Raw genomic sequence first — 22,599 nt, 5'->3', positions numbered from 1 at the left:
AACTAGTGATCAAAAGGATGAACATCGATCTTAAACTACGTCAACGAATTTTGTAACATTAAATTTTACTTTCTAAAAACGTAGGAGAACACGACCTTTCAGTTTGGACGGAAGTATATGCGTTAACAAACATTTCGAAGACAGACATCTTATAAACGCACCGCCACTTCTCTTTATCACCTCCCCACAATACAACGCATGCACGTGCACATTGCATTAGCCCCATACACGTGCATTGCATGTCACCGATCATCTTCCACGACCGATAACCGCACCAATGCCTTGGCCATAAGGAAGTGCAAGTGGCAACGCTCTCTCAAAACATTCATTATCACCATATCAACATTGATTGACTCCGATATATCGCTCAATTCTTTCAATTGTAAATTCAAATTGAAGCTTCCCCTCTTTTGTGAAGTGTACACATGTGTATAATCATACACTTCTCCACATAACAGTTCACTACGGAAATGACAGTGGTACTGTGTTGATATTTTGTCAGGGTTGTGGAATGGTCTGGTAGTTAACGCGTCCGCTCGTCACGCTGAAGACTCGGGTTCGATTCCCTACATAGGCACAACGTGTGAAGCCCATTCCTGGTTCCCCAGCCGTGATATTGCTGGAATATTGCTAAAAAGCGGCGTAAAACTAAACTCACTCACGTTATTTTTTCACTTTGACCTTTCTTTGTTTCCACCTTTCACACTGAAAACTAATGTCACACATGAAGAGTTCATGAGGAACTTGTTCAACCATTATCGACAAAAGTAAGAGGACGATCAAACGGCACTGAACTGGTACCACATTTGTTTCACCTTTTCCCCATTCTAAATCTGACAAACATAGATTTCGTTATCCTAATTACCGCTGTGAGTGAACTGTTATTATTCCCTTTCGAGTCCAAAGATTCAAAATGAATATCGTTTAAAAATGATTCCCTTTGTATTTGTGCTGTAGACTTACCAACGTCGCATCTCTCTCCAGAATAACCGTTTCTGCAATCACATGAGTAGGTAGAGGGTCCATAGTAACTGCTTCTGCGTGTGCAGTTCCCGTTGGCACCGCAGTCACTTCCTCCAATGATGCAGAAAGGTGCTGTAACAAATACAACGAATTTTTAGAGTATGTATGTATGTATGTATGTATGTATGTATGTATGTATGTATGTATGTATGTATGTATGTATGTATGTATGTATGTATGTATGTATGTATGTATGTATGTATGTATGTGCATGCGTACATGCGTGCGTGTGTGCGTACGTTTGTGTATGTTTATGTATGTATCAGTATACATAACCCCTATGAGTAATCACTTTCATTGTAATCAGTCAGGTGTGGAAACCGGTGTCTGTGCCCATACTATTTATCTGTTGATACAAAAAGGAGCGGCATTTGTTTATTATGGGATGTACTTTTTGTTGACACCCTATTTGCTAGTCATATACTATTACTAAGATACTAATACCCAGACCCTAAATGTAGTGTTAAATAATTTTTATTAAATTACTTTTCACTATGTACTTTCTGTATCGCCCATCACATTTTACATTTGATAGTATGTCACAAATGCTGGAATACTCCTGCATCTGTTACACGTTATGATTGTTTACACATGATGTCTTCACAGTGACATTTATTTGTGATTCCCTGTCTAACTGCGCATGCAGTGTAGTCTTACCAACGTCGCATCTCTCTCCAGAATAACCGTTTCTGCAATGACATGAGTAGGTAGAGGGTCCATAGTAACTGCTTCTGCTCGTGCAGTTCCCGTTGGCACCGCAGTCACTTCCTCCAATGATGCAGAAAGGTGCTGTAACAAATACAACGGATCACAGTCATCCCTCACTCATCCTAGACACTATAAGATGTTCAGACATGTGTGTGTCACAAAATTACGCTGTCATTGTGGTTTCTTCCAAATACTGCCTAGTGCGGAACAGACAATCCAAACTCTCTAAACAAAGCATAAGCAAAATATCTCGGTTCAGGAGGCAGATAAAGTTGTAAGTCTGACTGGAACCACGTCATCACTGACACCCTGCTCTGTCGTAACATCCATATTTCATCTGTTGACCGCCTGACCTTACGTGGGTAACGTCTGTCCAACCGATTCCTACCGCTTCAGTAAACAGGCAAGTTTTACAACTTCTGGTTCACAAACACCCGAACCTATGCCAAAGCCAGAAACAGAAGTTGTACGCCTGACAAAGAAAGAAAGACATCCGCTGAGTCTAAAGCAGCATAAGCACCTGCCAACCCCAGCATCAAAAGCCACCTCCCCATTACTGGTGCCCGTCGAGGTCATTAACCTCTTTGGATATTTTCTCTCAAATAATGATGTATGCAACTTGAACGATGGATCACTTATCTCCACCCTGTCACTGGAACATACTCCTTTCCTAAGTGGCAATTATCATTTTCCAAAAATTCAATACTGCAGATGAATCACCTCAACGAGGTGGAATTTTACTAAGGCCAACTGGGCATTATTCCAAATTCTCTGTTCTGAAATACAACTGACAAATGAGATCAGACTTGTACAGATAATTAGTTCGTTGTATGTAACTAGATTCTAACTCCATTTAAACAATTTAAATAGAGTCACTAGATTCTATCCACAACCAAGACTTTCATATCCAGCCAACAATTGTGTTTTTAATCCTCTCTATGAAATTCTCTTTCCTTGTCTGCGAAGGGTGGTTCCACCTACTGGAATCATAATTCAACCAGCTTATCGACTTTCATCTTACCCACCCTGGCAAGTGGTGAAGCAAACACAAAAGGACAAAACAAGTCGTTTTGTGTTCCACCAGGAGTACAACCAGTTACGTTACACGTATAACACCCACATATCCATTTTTACTGACGAATCAAAGGATAATGGCAAAGTTTCCAGTGCCACCGTAACTGGATCAAATACTGGATGTCATGAATGACTGACAATTTAGTAGCTGAAGCTAAAGCTATCATCACGACTTTGGCCAATAGCAAACAGCAGAACCATCCGAAAACTTCATCATCACAGTTTCATGGTCATTGTCTTCCCAACGGGCAATTCAAAATGCCACTTCGAGATACACTATCACCCTGGACACTTTAGAACTTTACGATGATATTTCTACTGGCCAGTATGATATTATCCTTTGCTGTTTACAGGGTCACGTAGGAAATGAAGGTAACACAAAAGCAGACGCAGCAGGTAAAACAGCTCATATGATAATGTAATTTTTGCGACGATGCCATAGTCGGCCAAAAGAGAATTATCAGTATATATATATATACACATATACATATACATATATATATATATGTATGTATATGTGTGTGGGTGTGTGTATATATATGTATGTATGTATGTATGTATGTATGTATGTATGTATGTATGTATGTATGTATGTATGTATGTATGTATGTATGTATGTATGTATGTATGTATGTATGTATGTATGTATGTATGTAACGTTCATGGGAGATATCGAGAGTACATGCGGAATATGTGCAACTGGGGATCTGCACCCTACATCTATGTTCGTTATTAAAGTATATAAGGAATTGAAACAAACAAAACATTCAAGATGAACCTTTAGTATTTTCCATGGTAATATCGCTCAAGGGAGATATCAGGTGTACACGGGAAATGTTGCGCTGCATCTATATTGATGCTAAATAAATAACTATACTCGTTTAGTAAAACATATTCAAAAACAAATATTTGGCCTTAGCTGTCTCACGTGTAGTGCACTTTCGACCCGTGTATCCGTTCTTGCAGGTACAGGAATATGTCGATGTGTCACAGTCTCCATTGACGCCACATTCACCTCCTCCAGCAGTACAGATGGGAGCTGAAAAAATACAAGAATTATAAATAGCCTGCACAATTCGAAGGAAATTGTCATTGATGAGAACCCACATGAAAACAATAGGACATCGTCAAGAGAACATTATCGTCAGGCCTCTAGTTTGATACGCTCCCTCACACATGTGCAGTGGGATAGTTGGTATTATCAATGTTGCATCTCTCTCCTGTATAACCGTCTCTGCACACACATGCCCATTAAGACAATCTGCAATACCTTTTCCTCATGATTTCTTAATTATGGTGTTGAATAATGATTCTCTTTGTAACTGTACTGTAGGCTTACCAATGTTGCACCTGGCTCCTGTGTAACCGTTTCTGCAGACACATGAGAATGAGGAGCGTCCATAGTAACTACGGCTGTGGGTGCAGTTCCCGTTGGAACCGCAATCGTTTCCTCCAATGGTGCAGAAAGGGGCTGAAACAAACACAGTATATTACTTTCAAGTTCAATTGCACATTCATCCGGTAAGAACCACAATCAATCTAGAGACTGTCATTTTTTTCTGAGAAGTGAGATTGGAAGACAAGCATCAGAAAAGTCATCAAGCCTGTCTACCCGACCACGTTAGCTGCCTTGTATGTCATGCATGGTCTGCTGAAGATCAGTTCTCACCCGAACGTTCAAGGGCGTTACAACTGTTTAGATGTGGTGCATGCCGATCAGTCAGGTCAGGATGACACCTTTATCATTTTCTCTGGTAATACCATTCTAGAAAGATATGATTAAGACGCGGGGAACATTGCAGTACATCGATACCTGTATTGTAAGTTACTACATAGATACAAAATCGTTTAGTAAGACATATCAGAGTGAACATTTGGCCTTAGCTGCCTCACGTGTAGTGCACTTTCGACCCGTGTATCCGTTCTTGCAGGAACAGGAATATGTCGATGTGTCACAGTCTCCATTGACGCCACATTCACCTCCTCCGGTCGTGCAGAATGGGGCTGACAAAAGGAAAGCCAAAACCAAAATAATACAGTGCCGACACAAAATGTAGGATATTTTCATTGATGAAAATCCAAGGGGAAACGACGGGACTTCGTTATTGATTGGAAGTGAAGCACGATGCAAAGGACATATTGTCTTCAAACCTATAGTGCTTAAGGTACTGTAGTTGGTAACTAGGACCAGCTGATCCCACAACCTCATCCCGCGTGTGGTTGCATCGCTGCATTGTACCATGACTGTTATTAAAGCAGATGACATTATTAAATTGCCATGCCAAGAAATGTCCCAAGTAATGTTCAGTGGCGAATATTTCTGAAGATTCTTTCTACAAAGCTAATAAATACTTTGATGATCTTAACAGTTTTGCATCTGTAAAACCGTGTCTGCACTCATTTAATTATGATTCCGTTTGAAATTGTGGTGTAGTCTTACCAATGTCACACCTATCTCCTGAATAACCGTTTCTACAGTCACATGAGTATAAATAGCGTCCATAGTAACTGCGACTCTCTCTGCAGTTCCCGTTGGCGCCACAATCGTTTCCTCCAATGGTGCAGAAAGGGGCTGAAACAAACAAAACGAATTACATTCAGTTACATTTGCAAAGGCATCCGGTAAGATCCACAATCAATCTGAAGATTGTCACTAATTCTGAGAATTTGGATAAGAAGACATGTGTCATCATCGAGTCTGCCCACCCGATCACATTAGTCATCGAGTCTGCCCACCCGATCACATTAGTATCCTTCTATGCCATGCATGGGTTGCTGAAGATCTGTTCTAACTCGAACGTTAAAAGATGCCCCATTCTGATTAGTCGGCTCAAGGTGACATTTTTATGAACCTTTAGTATTTACCATGGTAATATCGCTCAAGGGAGATATCGGGTGTACACGGGAAATGTTGCGCTGCATCTATATTGATGCTAAATAAATAACTATACTCGTTTAGAAAACATATTCAAAACAAATATTTGGCCTTAGCTGTCTCACGTGTAGTGCACTTTCGACCCGTGTATCCGTTCTTGCAGGTACAGGAATATGTCGATGTGTCACAGTCTCCATTGACGCCACATTCACCTCCTCCAGCAGTACAGAAGGGAGCTGACACAAAGAAGAAACAAAAAACTAACAAAAATAACACAATGCCCACACAGGCCGTCGGCTATTTTCGTTGATCAGAACACAAGTGGGGAAAATGGCACTTCATTATTGATTGGATGTGAAGCGCGACCCAGAGGACATTAACTTCAGGTCTGCAGACTGTTTCACTCCCTCACACTGGTGTAGTGAAATAGATGGTCTTACCAATGGTGCATCTCTCTCCTGTAAAACCGTTTCTGCACTCGCATGAGGTGTAGTAGCGGCACTTCCCGTTGGCACCGCAACCGTTTCCTCCCATGGTGCAGAAAGGGGCTGAAACAAACACAGTAAATTACTTTTAATTTCATTTGCACAGGCATCCGATAAGAGACACAATCAATCTGGAGATTGTCACTTATTTTGACAAGTGAGATAGCAAGACATGCATCACCCAAGTCATCCAACCTGATTATTTCATCATGTTAGTTGCCTTGCATGTCATGCACGGGTTTCTGGAGATCTATTGTCACCTGTACGTTAAAGGATGTTATGAGAAGCCTCATTCTGATTAGTCAGCTCAACGTGACTGTTTATGAACCTTTAGTATTTTCCATGGTAATATCGCTCAAGGGAGATATCAGGTGTACACGGGAAATGTTGCGCTGCATCTATATTGATGCTAAGTAAATAACTATACTCGTTTAGTAAAACATATTCAAAACAAATATTTGGCCTTAGCTGTCTCACGTGTAGTGCACTTTCGACCCGTGTATCCGTTCTTGCAGGTACAGGAATATGTCGATGTGTCACAGTCTCCATTGACGCCACATTCACCTCCTCCAGCAGTGCAGAAGGGGGCTGAAAAAATACAAGAATTATAAATAGCCTGCACAATTCGAAGGAAATTGTCATTGATGAGAACCCACATGAAAACAATAGGACATCGTCAAGAGAACATTATCGTCAGGCCTCTAGTTTGATACGCTCCCTCACACATGTGTAGTGGGATAGTTGGTATTATCAATGTTGCATCTCTCTCCTGTATAACCGTCTCTGCACACACATGACCATTAAGACAATCTGCAATACCTTTTCCTCATGATTTCTTAATTATGGTGTTGAATAATGATTCTCTTTGTAACTGTACTGTAGGCTTACCAATGTTGCACCTGGCTCCTGTGTAACCGTTTCTGCAGACACATGAGAATGAGGAGCGTCCATAGTAACTACGGCTGTGGGTGCAGTTCCCGTTGGAACCGCAATCGTTTCCTCCAATGGTGCAGAAAGGGGCTGAAACAAACACAGTATATTACTTTCAAGTTCAATTGCTCATTCATCCGGTAAGAACCACAATCAATCTAGAGACTGTCATTTTTTTCTGAGAAGTGAGATTGGAAGACAAGCATCAGAAAAGTCATCAAACCTGTCTACCCGACCACGTTAGCTGCCTTGTATGTCATGCATGGTTTACAAAATCGTTTAGTAAGACATATCGAAGTGAACATTTGGCCTTAGCTGCCTCACGTGTAGTGCACTTTTGACCCGTGTATCCGTTCTTGCAGGTACAGGAATATGTCGATGTGTCACAGTCTCCATTGACGCCACATTCACCTCCTCCGGCCGTGCAGAAAGGGGCTGACAAAAGGAAAAAAATTCGTTGCCTGCAGGAACCTTAGGATACTTTCACTGATCAGTAAACAAGGGGAAAGACTTACTGATTGCATGCAAAGCGGTGGGATGCCCCTCTATTGTGACGTTGCCACGCCTTGATATATGTCTGAAATTCTGTTGAAAGTGGCGCACTTCATTCACTCCCTCAACCAGAGATACTGTAGGTAGCATACACAATATGACGCGCATTGAAATCTTGACACAAGCAGCATGTGGCTCTAAATCTACGACATGTAAGATCTAAGAGCTGGATCTTTGTGGATATTGCTAATGACTTTAAGTAGATGCTATTGACTGGGCCACTGAATATGATCCCATAGTCATGCTCATGAATGTACAATTATACGAGTAAATAGCCTTACCAACGTCGCATCTGTTTCCAGTGTAACCGTTCATGCAGACACATGACAATGAAGAGTAGCTGCTACTTCTTGTGCAGTTTCCGTTCGGCCCACAATCGTTTCCGCCAACAACGCAAAACGGGGCTGAAAAAGACTTACGGATTACAAGATCTATATTTGAACATGCCTCTGACCATGTCACCATCAGATGTAGACACTGTAACAAAGTCAGTTTTCACCTCCTAAATATGGTATTTGTGAATAGCAACTATCAAGTGTAGGTAGATACGTCCACCACCACCCACCAGCATTGTGGCTCAGTTCCTCTCACCTGCTCTACACTTTGGTCCGGTGTACTCGTTCTTGCATCTACAGAAATATTCTTTGGATGATGTGTCACAGTCACCATTGTCTCCACACTCGTTTCCCTTGGCAGTACAGATTGGTGCTGTGAAGTTAAACCGTGATAATCTGATCCCATCAGATAAAAAAAAATCGGCATCTGCACCCAACCTGTATGTACGTAGTTCACACTAGTTTATCGCTCTCACCCCACACAGTGCTTCATACTATCACATTCCTCTCACCCCACCCATTATTTTAAATTAATATACCTCTGTCATCCCATCCTGTCTCGAACTAACATTTCTCTTCCACCATGCAGTAGATCACGCCAAGATATCGCTCTCATCACATCTTGTAGTATATTTCTCTCATCCCACCCAGTGGATCACACCAAGATATCGCTCTCATCACATCTTGTAGTATATTTCTCTCATCCCACCCAGTGGATCACACCAATATATATTGTAGTACTATCTCTCTCATTCCACCAAGTGGTTGACACTGATATTTCTTTCTCATCCCATCCAGTGGATCACACCAATATATATTGTAGTACTATCTCTCTCATTCCACCAAGTGGTTGACACTGATATTTCTTTCTCATCCCACCCAGTGGGTCACACCAATATATATTGTAGTGTATCTCTCTCATTCCACCAAGTGGTTGACACTGATATTTCTTTCTCATCCCATCCAGTGGATCACACCAATATATATTGTAGTGTATCTCTCTCATTCCACCAAGTGGTTGACACTGATATTTCTTTCTCATCCCATCCAGTGGATCACACCAATATATATTGTAGTACTATCTCTCTCATTCCACCAAGTGGTTGACACTGATATTTCTTTCTCATCCCACCCAGTGGGTCACACCAATATATATTGTAGTGTATCTCTCTCATTCCACCAAGTGGTTGACACTGATATTTCTTTCTCATCCCATCCAGTGGATCACACCAATATATATTGTAGTGTATCTCTCTCATTCCACCAAGTGGTTGACACTGATATTTCTTTCTCATCCCATCCAGTGGATCACACCAATATATGTAATATTTTCCCCGGTGGTTCAAACAAATATACACCTCCCCGCCACTGGCTTCCAATAATACCCCACCCCCAATCCCCCTTCAGTGGATCCAGTAAAATCACTCTCTCGCTCTTCCCCCCCTCAGTGGATCACACTAAAATCACTCTCTCTCTCTCCCTTCGTGGATCACGCTAAAGCCACTCTCTCTCTTACCCCTTCAGTGGATCACACTAAAATCACTCTCTCTCTCCCCCTTCGTGGATCACACTAAAATCACTCTCTCTCTCCCCCGTCAGTGGATCACACTAAAATCACTCTCTCTCTCCCATCCAATGGTTCACACTAAAATCACTCCTCTCTCTCCGATCCAAAGGTTCACACTAAAATCACTCTCTCTCCCATCCAGTGGTTCACACAAATATCATTCTCTCTCCCATCCAATGGTTCACACTTAGTCTAGTTGTTCCACATGCACCAGTCAGTTGTTTTATTATACAAAAGTGTATAACGTCACACGAGGATTAAAATCACTCACGTCTCGTACAGTCGTGGCCGCTGTATCCGTTGAAACACTGGCATTGAGACTGACAGGGACTTGGACACGTCCCGTTGCCGTTACAACTTCTGTCGCTGATACATACGTACCTGGGCCTGCCGTACAGGCCACGGCAAACCACGATCTCTGGAAATAGTAAGTAAATTAGTAAGGACGTAGCTGGGCATGTGGGTAGTTGGCTGGGCAGGAGGGAAGGGTGGTGGGTCGGTAGGTGGGAAGGTAGGAAAGTGGGTAAGTGGGTAGGTAGGTAGGTAGGTAGGGAGGTGGGTAGGTGGGTAGGTGGGTAGGTAAGGTAGGTAGGTAGATGGGTAGGTGGGTAGGTAGGTAGGTAGGTAGGTAAGTAGGTAAGGTGGTTTAGTAGACAGATGAAAGAGAGAGTGGGTGGGTAGGTAGGTGGATAGGCAGGTGGGTGGGCACGCAAGAAGGCGGGTTGGTAGGTAAAGGGGTAGGAATTTGAAGAAGTAGGTGGGCTGGTGGTAGAGTGGTTGGGTAGGGACGTTGGAGCAGAGAGGTAGGTAAGAAGGAGGGAGCGTGGGTCGATGGGTAGGTAACCAGGGATTGGAGAGTAAGATAGGTAGGCAGAAGAGCAAGTAGGGAAGGTGGGAGAAAGGGTGGGTAAGTAAGTCGTGAGGAGGGAGGGTGGGTAGGTGGCTGGGTGAGGTGGGGGTGGGGTGGGTAGTTAGGAGGGAGGGATGCTGGGTTGGTGCGAGGGTAGGGAGGTGGTTGGATGGGTGGGTAGGTAGGTAGGTAGGTAGGTAGGTAGGTAGGTATTGTGGGTTATAGTGAAAACGGACACCAACGAAAACGGCCAAAATGCAATTCGAGAAAACGACCACCGCTCGCGAGAAAACTGGACCTAGAAAATACGGCCATTATATATAACAGAAAAATGCAATGCCATGTATTTTATTTTACTTTTATTAATCTCATATCAATCAAATCAATATCATAACAAGAAGGCAACAATAGAGATAACATAGTCATGGCATAGTTTTATATTGTATATCTACTAGCTGTATTAATACAATATTTATTTACCACTCTCTATTTGTTTGCCTCTTAACAGTGCAAAGTATATTATAATGCTATGTTTTTACCTAGTTTCTGTTTACTGATAATAGATCTGGTGATACTGAGGATAAACAAGAACCCTATCTAACAAATAACAGTATTTCAATTCTTTCATAAATTGACATAAATGGCTGATCAGATGGAGCCGTCTGGCTGATCAGGGTCAAGTGTGTCTGGTGCCACCTCCTCAACAATAACGGTAGCCGACAGGGAAAGATTATTTCGGTTTGCACCTTCGCTCGGCATCAATTACTCACTGAAATAACGCACTGAAAAATGGGTTGATAGGATACCTTGACCTGGATTTCAACTCACACTGACAGTATTTCAGCTATTTCCTCAATAAAGACAAGTTACAGTTTCATGATAATTAAAGGTAGATTTTAAACACCTATCACCGAAGGACAGTTAAACAACTAGTTTATCGCAGATATAAATTTAAAAGAAAACAATAAATTCATTTAAACTATAGATAACAATATAATATAAAAAACTGGCTATGGATTGCCAACAACAGAAGGCGGATTACCATACCACACTAGGAACCACTGCAGAACGACAAGAAACAAAGCTGGACCTACTACTACTAACCGGGTAGTAGGTTAGTAGTAGTAACAAAAACGCTACCTTCTTATCTTGTTTCTCTATCATGAACTAACCTTACCTGTAAAAATAAACAACCAAATTGGTTTATCGTAACTATCGAAAAACCAAAAACCAATCAGTCTTCAAAAGTGAAACCGCTAAGGATGTAAAAAAGTCAATTTTGAAAGTCCGATGTTATTTAGAATTACATATAAGCATATAATTTGATGCAACCATGTTGGCCGTTTTCTCTGGGCACAGAAACCGTTTTCTCTGGGCACAGAAACCGTTTTCTCTAGGCACAGAAACCGTTTTCTCTGGGCACAGAAACCGTTTTCTCTGGGCTCTGGCCGTTCTCTCCTGCGGGGTGACCTTTCTCTCGATTTTGGAGGTCCGTTTCCGCTGTGGTCCGTTTTCTCCGTATCCCGAGGTGCGTGTTTTGGAAAGTAGGTAAATGAATAAATTCAGTAACATGACAACGTAGGTAGGTAGGTAGGTAGGTAGGTAGGTAGGTAGGTAGGTAGGTAGGTGGGTGGGTAGGTGGGTAGGTGGGTAGGTGGGTAGGTGGGTAGGTGGGTAGGTAAGGTAGGTAGGTAGATGGGTAGGTGGGTAGGTAGGTAGGTAGGTAGGTAGGTAGGTAGGTAGGTAGGTAGGTAGGTAGGTAGGTTGGTTGGTGGGTAGGTAAATAAATTCATTTACAGAGTTCAGTGTAGAGACAGCACTTTTTAAACGGCATTACCAAGAAGGGGGAAGTGCGTTTGTATGTTGAGACTTGTATGGTGGGTGGGTAGGTGAGTTGATAACTAGGTAGGTGGATGGTCTTGTGTTAATCTTAACATGTAAATAAGACAAGGAGCAGCACGTGATGCCCTATAGTGCGGCCTGGTATAAACGGAAATTAAAAGCGACATGTTTCTGGTTTTACCCTGAAATGTATTACGAGAAATACCATGCAAATCATTCGGGTTTTCTCCTTTTATGGTGATTCCGCCAGCAAGGTCCACTATTTGTACAATACCCTTTATGTATAGTATTCTTGAACTTGACTAGTTATGTGTTTTACACTTGAAATAATTTGACTCCACAGACTGCTGGTTTTGTTGTGGTCGCATTAGTAGTGGTAGCAGCAGCAGCAGCAACAACTGGGGAAACGGTCACCACAGCAAAGAATGGATCATAACACAGATATTTTACTGATGCATTTATAACATGTTTACATATATTACTGAGCTACAAACACTAGGTGAGAAAAAATGAAGAACTCTTTAACAAAATTATCTGCTCCTCTTGGAGCCTGGTCGTCATTTGGCTTTATGTATCCGTCAGTTCTACACTTTGATGAAGTTGCAGTTTGAAAACAAATCCCGTATACATTGTACAAGAAGTGTTTGTTTCCCCTGTTTGTACACCACTATTTTCCATGTGGGCAAACACACTACACAGACAAAGGAGAAGAGACGACATTGTTCACGTACTTTGATAAATATTGTAAAACATGGAAACATATACCCAGATCCCAAGCAAACAGACTTCTATTTGGACGTTCTAGAAAGGTTATATATTCTGTTCCAAATTGGAAGACATTATTCGCAGCAACTGGGAAATAGTCGCTGTGACGAGAAAATAATCGGAATAAAGATAAAAGACTCCCAAGTTCCCAGAAAAAAATCAAAGCAGCGAAACATTTCTCTGAAAAAAGATAGTTTTGCTTCAAAGGTGGCAGTTTCGTAACCACCCGGCGTCGGGAGCATATATCAACAATCCTTTTCACGATGTTTCCACATAATATCAAGATATTCACTCATAACCATCTGTAAAAGGACTAAACTGACCATTCAGCAAACTAATGAAGGAGATCTGAGATCCCGAAGGAAAGATCTCATACAGTTAATTAATTCAAACATACAGTGCATCCATATAACGTTGTAAATAAGATGTGCATGTTAGTTAATGAATGATTCCGAATATTTTAGTTCGAACGTCTGTGAGTGAAGCATTTGGTAACAATACGAATGTTAAACTTACGCGATACGAAGAAGACAATTCCAAATACTACTGTCCTCCCCATCCTGAAGGTACCACGTGGTTAGTTGAATGCCCAGCCGACTGCAGCATCACATATATAGCGACTCACACCCGGATACATGCACCACGTCATGGCGCGGACCGGAACTTCTGACCCAAACTAATTTTGAGCATGACGTTTGCTGATTATATTCCACTTCTTATCTACGTTTTGCCGTGCGTTCACTCAACCGACATAAACGTGTAGTATTGCTTTCATTTCTTCATTTGATTTCCGCTCTCTAATGTCCGTTAGATCTTGTAATTTAAGAAAGACTAAATTAACAGTGAACTGGATTCAACGCCGCTAGTAAAAGTAAAGTGTGTGTATGTGTGTGTGTGTGTGCGCGCGCGTGTGTGCGTGCGTGTGTGCGTTCTACAAAACTGTACGTGTATTTCTCTCCAAAATGTGTAAACCCATCATGTTGCTATTTAACACAAGCAACATGCTGCACAGTGGAATCTGAGGACTGTTAAATTAAAGTCAGTGAGTTTTTTGTGCTTGCGCGCGTCCAAACGTGCGCGTGAAGAATAAAGCATAGCCATGATAAGACTGGAGTGTTATAAATGAGGTTATTATGTCTTATTGCAGACGGGAGGAGCTCATTTCCCTATGTTGAGCATCTCCATAGCTATGTTCCCGCGTCTGTTTCAGGTGAACTACTGACTCGCCTCTGCATGTGTTTACGATGAGTCATGCAATCGAGGAACCTTTTACGGACTTGGGAAAGGCTTCGTTGTTTCTATGGTAACCGAATGATTCGAGGATGAGGTCATCAGAGATGTGTCAAATCTCACAGAGAATGGAATGCAGAAATGGAACTGTCACACCCAACAGACCATTAAAACCAAAACATTATTTATGACACAGGCAAAATTGACATACCCGCCTATTCGTATGAAAACGGTGGGGTAGCCTAATGCTTAAAGCGTGTACTCGTCAGCCTGAAGACTCATGTTCGATTCCCAACACAGGTACAATGTGTGAAGCTTATGTATGGTGCCTCCCGCTGTGATGTTGCTGGCATATTGCTAAACACGGCTTAAAACTTTACTGCCAACTCTTGTAGTACATATACGGTTGTTAGTGGTTTTGTAGTACCTATATGGTTGTAGGTGGTTTTGTAGGACATATATGGTTGTTAGTGGTTTTGTAGTACATATATGGTTGTTAGTGGGTAGCCTGCTTTTGGGGTGTTTGCTTATCAAAGAAAGTTTGATTCGACATCGCATGAAGCCCTTACCTTGTGTCTTCAGATTATATAGCATGTATATTATGTTTTACAGATTGAAAATAGAAATGCAGCAAAGTGTGTTCGGGTGATCCTGACACAGTCAGGCCGGTAAGGTTCATTTTCAGCTCAGGGCCCTCGCCCCTCTACACGCAGCCCGGACAGTCAATGAGACTTCTCCCAGGAAATGCTGCCAAGTCGAACTCACCAAGACCCTTTCGGAGAATATGTAGGTTCCCCAGCACTGCAGCCTTCTGCATTACCCACAGTGTCAGAATTTTTCTAAGGCCATAGCATTTTGAAATCATCATTTTTCATGACGCCCTGAGCATGTTCAGGGTTGTTCCATGGACGGTCCTCGGAGTTCAAGTCACAAGCTTGGCGGAGACGATGGTAAAAGCAGCGAGCCATGCCATCATGTCTTTTAAGATATGCTGTCTGTGCCACGGAAGGGCATCCACTGACAAGGTGTTGGGCAGTCTCTGTAAATTCATATTGATATTTTCTTTAAGAATCACATTCTGGCGATTTTGAGTGGGAAGTGACTGGTCCTGAGCAGCAAAAAGGAAGACCCCAGTTTCACATTTGAGACCAGTTTCACAATTGAGACCAGTCGACTTCATTCTGGCGAAGGAGTAGGTTGGATTGCTGTTCTGGGCCCACTTGCACAAAACGATCTTAGAGCTACAATTATTGTAAATCCTTAAGATCGCGATCTTAGGCTTCGGCTACAATCGCCATCCACTTGCACAAAGCGATTGTAGGCAAAGATCATTGTAAGTTACAATCAAAACTTACAATTGGTAGGAACCAATTGTAAGGAGCTAAGATCATTGTAGTCAGTAGCAAAATGGCGTTCAAGTTGGTGTAAGTTTCACGCAAATAATTAGCTTTAGGTTTGGGGATTGCTTTTATACTGCATGAAGCTGTATGATTCGCCTCGACACTTCAACAACACGGAGAGTGCAACATCGATTTAACGTCAGAAATATCGTTATTTGAGGTAGTGAACAACATCATTATCGAGTCGATTATCATAGAGTACACCCGATTCAGTGTTGGAAAACGGTATGAACATCATACACTGTACCTTTTTGATAAACAAGGAAAGGATAGTAAGGAAGATGTCTGCATGCGCTTAGCAGTGGCCATGACCTTTTCAATAACTCAAGGGCAGCTAATCTTAGTTTTTACGCAAGATGGGAGTGGTTTCCCTCTGCATATCATGCCGTTGCCGTAAAATCTGCTATGCCCAAAATTAATACAGTGCATGTTCTGTTGTGACAGAACAGATATCCACATATTTCTTTTCGGTTAATGATTTTGTCTTTCTTTATCATTGAAATAATCTACAGTTGGATAAAGTACAAAATTATGTTTTTTTCTACTGACGAGAGACAAGAGTTTTAATCTATGCATTTTTAATATAATACAAGTATTTTTCAAACGGGAAAAATACACTAGCTGGGGTATGTGAAATTTGCATAAAACGTTTTTTTAACAAAGCGAATAATAATTATCAAGAAACACTCCCACAGTCATGTCACACTTTCATATCTTTACAAATCTAATGCTTGTGGGATATATTTGGGATTTTACTCCAAATAACACCGATGCCAAACTATGTTCACCTGACAGCCATGGTACATTGAGGTGTTATATCATAAGGAAATTTTATTTATGTGCTATCTTTTAATTTCATGATTATTGGGTCAAGAACTCAAGGCCCAATCTGTTAACGTATTTGCATTTCAATACTTGCATAAACATGATAGTTCTGTGGTTGCAGTATCACATACTTAGTTCATAAAAAATTAGAATGTAGAAAGATTAGAGAATAACCTCTGAGGTACGAGTGATTATACATGTTACCTTCCACGTTATCGCTTCCTTCTTCAACGTTATCATTTCCTTCAAAGATTTGTGGGTTGGGGTTTTTTGGTTTGTTTTTTTTTCTTTTGATTGGTTTTGTTTTCATGAAAACTCTGCAAGGTACGATTAAAGAAGGAATGTCATTTGCGTGCGGGAACAAGTTCCACGTTTTATTTGCGCTGCATGCTATGCGCACTTGAAGACACCTGTAGACAGTAGTCCAGTTTAAGAAATTTCTACCTCCAACGTTGAAGAGTTCGATCTTGGTTAAGATTGCGATCTTAAATCAATGCTGTCTTAAGATCGTGTTTGTGCAAGTGGATTAGAGCAATTGTACGGTGATTGTAAAGTTGATTGTAGGGGCTTAAGATTGATTGTAACTAAGATTGCTCTGTGCAAGCGGGCCCTGTTCCATACACTGCATGTCCACACGATGCAGTGGCTTCTCAGACAGCTTCTCCACAAAGGACCTACTCTGAGCAGACTTGGTGAAGGACTTCACCTGGTTGAATGCATCCCCAGAGGATCATCCGATAATTAAATATGTGCCAAAATACACAATAAAATTCTTGAGGTGAAGAGCCTCCACAATAATCAAACCCCGACCTCCAGAATTGGCACACATAAACGATTAAGACAGGAAAAAGGTGGTTGGCTCTGTTATCAGACATGGTCCTTCTGATCAGGCTGTCGAGATTCTTGTTTGGTCCAGTCAACTACTTCAAGGGAATAGGAAAGGACTGGCACAGCAAACAATTTGGTGGTGGCTCTTTACAAGAACATTTAGCTCTGAGTTCCAGCTTTCTTTAAAGCGAGATTTAAACTCAGCCCGAATTTTACCTTGAATCTGGGCATTGATCTTCCACAAGATGCTCAGTAACTCCTCCCCTGGTAACTTGACCGATCCGTCATCAGTTACCTTGCCACGTTTCAAATGAAGAGTATTACATTTGTCGAGTCGAAATGTCATGCCAGTATCATTAGAAAAGGACTCGACTAGGAGAACCTCTTCTTTCAAAGTGGTATCTCATTTGCCATGGAGTTCGATGTCATCCATGTAGACGAGATGAGTAAGAGATGTTGGTGATCCGTTGTGAGGAGGTGTTATGAGTTCCTCCAAGATTCGAGCCGCAACTTAGACACAAGAATTAACCTCATGTAATGAACAGTCCGCAGAAAGCGTCATAGAAATAATGTCATTTAATAAATTAATTTTCTTTCTGGGAAAAGATTGATTTGTTTGTTTCATCGGCTCCCGTTTTCTGAAGGTATAGCAAATATTTCATCATCAATAGAGTGAAACAAAATATACACGTGGTTTGGGGGAAGGTCTGCTACTGAAGAAGAGGGGGAGTGAGTGTTTGAAATTTCGGTGGCAAAATATTGGATTGATGCTAGCAGAGTTTGTTTAGGGAAAACGAGGAGGTTCACGCGCGCGTTAGAAGTTTTCCGTCTTCTGCCACATGAGCATTCTCCTCATGCAAAAGTTCCTGGTTCCGGGCACCAGTAGTGGATTGAACCGGCGTATGAATTTGTAAGTCGCCGGAGTTGGTCTGGGAGATTTTGCTCCGTCAGGTAGGTATACATGGACATGGCGTTGTCCAAAAGCAGATTAAGCCACTTGCCATTGATGCGTGGATTATGAGGCCACCCTATCTCTCTGGCACTCTCTAGTAGAGTGGTTTTTAGACTGCCTGGTTGGCTTTTGGCTTTTTGCCCAGGGGCAAGTCCCATCTCCAGTATGGTTTGTTTTACAATTGGACGAAGGCTGACTGGGTATTGAAAGAATGTTTTCCTCTTTCCTCTTGGCTGTCAGTAGCCCAGTAAGAAAACCAACTTCGGGGACAACCCTTATTGGGTGATGTACGTTTAGTTCAGCAAAAAGGAAACAAAACAACAACAATAACAATAAAAAAACCCCCAAAAAACCAAAACCAAAACAACAACAAACCCTATCTAGACCCATCGCGGAGAGGCACACATCATCAGCCCCTATTATGCTAAAGTTACCCCACTGGCACACGACAGGTTCGTCCAGTTACAACACGGTTTGCCCTGTCTGTTTCCTGACAGGTGTAGGGCAAAACCACACATGGGCAAAATGTGTGAAGCTCATTTCTGTGTCCCGCTGCTGTGATATTGTTCATCCTATTGTCAAAGTGAATTCATAAAGTTAGCATTCACATTTTCCAGGTGTGCCAGAACACCTGCGCAAGTGTTATGTATTTTGTTGTTTCATTAACTTGTCAATAACATTCACATTTTGTTGACACACGCAAACTATGACAATGACAGATTAAACCTTGCACAACGTGACGAGCTATATGCTTGTAGCTGGTTTATTTTTACGACAAGGTGTTGCTCTTATATAACCGGCCTGTGCAATTCCATGTAAAGTCTTTTTCCATACCCCAGTTGGTTCCATGCGAATTAACGTCTTGAGGAAATGGCATTTTCTGTCCATCCAATCCTATATAGTACATTTTTATGACATATTCGGACATTTAAGTGGAAACATTTTGATGCAAAGCAGTATTAAATGCATTTCCACCGATACATTTGTGAAATGTGACATAATATTTTGTGTGCAAGAAGGAATGTGAAAAGTAAAAGCAAGGAAAAACTTTATGCAAGTTCATGGCACAAAATCAACCATGTGAAAATCATTACTATGCATCAACCTCCCTTTTCTATAATAGCCCTAACCCTAACCCTAACCCTAACCCTAACCCTAACCCTAACCCTAACCATTTCAGATATGAAAAGATTTGAAAGTTGATTTGCAGAACTGATTTGTGCTATTTAGAAGTAATATCTCCTTTGCAATTGAATCAATAGCAACACATGTCAAAATGAAGTCCTTTACAGGAACATAAAAGGAAGCTTAGTCAGCTCCTGAGTTCTACATAAATGACGTAAATAAGTGTATGGCTCAGATACTGCTGGGGTCAAGTGCTCTGTCGCAACATATCCGTCCTCTAAGTATCTGATTCTAAGAAGTTTTGCAATGGATACATATTTAGAAATTGTTATCCGTTTATAACAATTTGCATATTTTATAAGGCAGGTGAAAACAGCTGAAGTTTGTGACATGAATAGTAGTCACTTGCTGAGTAATTTTGACAAAAATATTTAGGTAAGATTACATATTTTAAATAATAAAAATTAATGAAATGAATCATTCAAACGAAATGATATAAATCTTCCTCGCTTGGTACGATACATAGAACCCAGTCTGGTATGTTTTGCTTTGTACCGTTATCTCAGCGATTGATAGACTGAATATCAAACATTTTCACAGAGTAAAGAGAGAGTATCGTCAACAAGTCTACAAAGTGTCTAGCTGATAAGGTTACCATGGAAACTGTTTCAAGGAGAACGGATACAGTGGAAGAAGGATTGTAAAGGAATTTCCAGGCACGGGGTGGAGTCATGTCACTGTAAATAGACGTATAGAATGACGGCCGCAAAGTCCTGTCTGTAAACCAGTGGATTATGCCATATGGGACTCTCTAAAGGAGAAAGTTTACCGAGGACTGAGAGATAAACTGACCGAGCTTCGTATATTTGTGGAGGAATATGGTGCCCGCATTGACTAAAATAATTGAGTTTTGCCTTAGTATTGCATAGTTTAAATTTTTGTCTTGAATTTGACAATACTAGCATAATTTGCGAACAATCTCTTAGATAGTTTGTAGACTTGTTGATGATACCCTCTGTGCAAATAAGTCAGTGTGCAAATTTAGTACGCATATCGCTGAAAAAAATACTTTTCAAAACCGGTTCACACTTCTGTGGACAGACTACATATATACTCTCTCAAAAACAAGCGCATCGCCAAATTTGAATTTTGATCCATCCCTGTAGTGGTACGTGGATGATTTTAAAAACACGTTTCATTTATATATGATTCCCATGATGATTGTGTCTGAAAACATCACATCCAAACATCCAGCATCTAATTCCTGTATGTAATGATTTCATAATGTACATTCAATGCACATGAATCTTGGGACTCAAGTCGTGTCACTGATGGGTATAATTCTTTATTGTTATTTGTTTAGTCACTTTATTTCAGAGTGTCGAAAGAATATTATGCCACGACTTTGCCTCGCCAATCAAAATGTTGCAATAGGTCTTCTGGAAGCAGAACAAACTCAGAATGCAACAACCCGTGGTAAGAACGTACACCAGCAGAGGTATCACCAGCAGTACACCGTCGAAGACAGACGTAGAAGTGAACGACCCTGAGTGATCACTGTATCAAGATCGATACAACCGTGTACATCACCTACGTCATCGTACAGCTACAACCAGCAGTATCGCTCAACACATACCAGGGTAGCACAGCCTACACTGGCAGAAGTCATTTGGTCATGATCTAAGGCAACCTGTCAGCCCAACGATTCTGTGCTGACATCCTTCGTCCACACCTGCTTTTTCTACGCTCAACCGTGAGAGGGAGCTGTTCCCGCAGTATAATGCCAGACCACACACAACACATGTCATGAGAGATTTTATCATGAATCAATGTGTTGCCATGGTCCTCCAGATCACCAGACCTGAACCCATTCGAGCACTTTTGGGATGCTCTTGACATTCTTGTTCGACAGCGTCACCCACAGCCGCGGATCTGTCAACAACTCACTCACACATGCACTACTGGCACAATGGACTGCAATCCAGCAACATCAGATCTAGGGACAGATTGGTTCGATGCCGATTCGACACCGCGCAGTGCTGAACGCCAATGGTGATCACATTTGGTACTAGCTTCAGCGCCATCAAGCGTCTTAGGTGCGATCCTCTGTTCTGACTACCAAACATCGATATCGGGACATTGCGAAGTGTCAGATTATTAAAATCGATGCAATGTATCATAATAAAAAAAAAATCAATTATTGTTTTGAGATCGCATATATTTGTGAATCTGCAATCCTTATTTGACCATCAATAGGGATACATCTGTGTGTGAAAGCACTTATAAATTTAGTTTATAATGCAATAACTTATAGATTTTTAAATTTAAGTGCCCAGCAGTCTATTCCTGTGTCTGCAAGGTTGTATTGATGGAAGTTTATATGCTTGATGTTATGATAATGAAGCTTTAATATTCGAACAATTATTATATAATTATTTTAACATACATTTTTATTTTCAGTGTATACCTTTCAGTTTCACCTCTGGTCGTAATATGCATACATTCGTTACGAAGCGTGTCATGAACTTGTTCCATGTCACGTGGAGCATGAAATCCAAACCACCAAGCTTCAGCACCATATGATCACACAGGGGAACGTTTCCATGGAAAATATGAAACAAAACAGTTAGTACTAAGTTATGAAGGTTCAAAACTTTTGATTTCAACTTGCATAATTCTTTTTTGGCCTGTTGCGATAAAACGTTTAAAGTTTGATAGCAAAGTCCAGAACTTGTAAAGTCTACACCTTAGTATTATTGGAAGACACGTTATTTAAAGGAAATATGCTCATATTTTTCACACCCTACTGAAACACAGTAACCTTAGTTTCATCAGTATTAATTTTTAGTTTCCACATATCACAATAAAGTGTTATCATGTTAATGTTTTTGCAACTCATCCACCGTACTGTCAAACATAACAATGTCGTCAGCAAACAACACGATGAACAAATCACGTATATCATCTTCAATATAATACTGGTGGCTACCAGATACGAACTGATCAGTATCGTATATAAAAAAAGGACAAGAATGAGAGATAAATGGCATAACTGTCGGACCCCGAACCTGCAAAAATATAACCGTTTTGCCAGCGTGCGAAGATATATTTTAACATTTTTGAACAGTTTTTTTTTATTTAAACATTCTTCAAGTATCAAGTGCCATACGTATACGAGGGGTGGAAAAGAGCGTTGTATCCGATCCAACCTAGCCACATTACGAAGACAAACA

General features: G+C 41.1%; 1 protein-coding gene across 1 annotated transcript in view; it reads right to left on the bottom strand.

The window, feature by feature from the left end:
• LOC137267852 (neurogenic locus notch homolog protein 1-like) overlaps positions 1-22,599 on the bottom strand; it is an 87,741-nt gene that overhangs the window by 7,239 nt on the left and 57,903 nt on the right. Inside the window, exons 18-26 of the mRNA XM_067802279.1 lie at positions 7,420-7,530; positions 7,054-7,185; positions 6,643-6,753; positions 6,121-6,228; positions 5,806-5,916; positions 4,699-4,809; positions 4,145-4,276; positions 3,734-3,844; positions 964-1,095 (exon numbers count right to left, since the gene is read on the bottom strand). Of these exons, the coding sequence (XP_067658380.1) occupies positions 964-1,095; positions 3,734-3,844; positions 4,145-4,276; positions 4,699-4,809; positions 5,806-5,916; positions 6,121-6,228; positions 6,643-6,753; positions 7,054-7,185; positions 7,420-7,530 (1,059 nt within the window). The remainder of the gene's footprint in view (positions 1-963; positions 1,096-3,733; positions 3,845-4,144; positions 4,277-4,698; positions 4,810-5,805; positions 5,917-6,120; positions 6,229-6,642; positions 6,754-7,053; positions 7,186-7,419; positions 7,531-22,599) is intronic.

Source organism: Haliotis asinina, chromosome 16 (genome assembly GCF_037392515.1).
Source record: "Haliotis asinina isolate JCU_RB_2024 chromosome 16, JCU_Hal_asi_v2, whole genome shotgun sequence".
Classification (NCBI taxonomy): domain Eukaryota; kingdom Metazoa; phylum Mollusca; class Gastropoda; order Lepetellida; family Haliotidae; genus Haliotis; species Haliotis asinina.
This window is presented reverse-complemented; position numbering and strand designations above follow the sequence as displayed.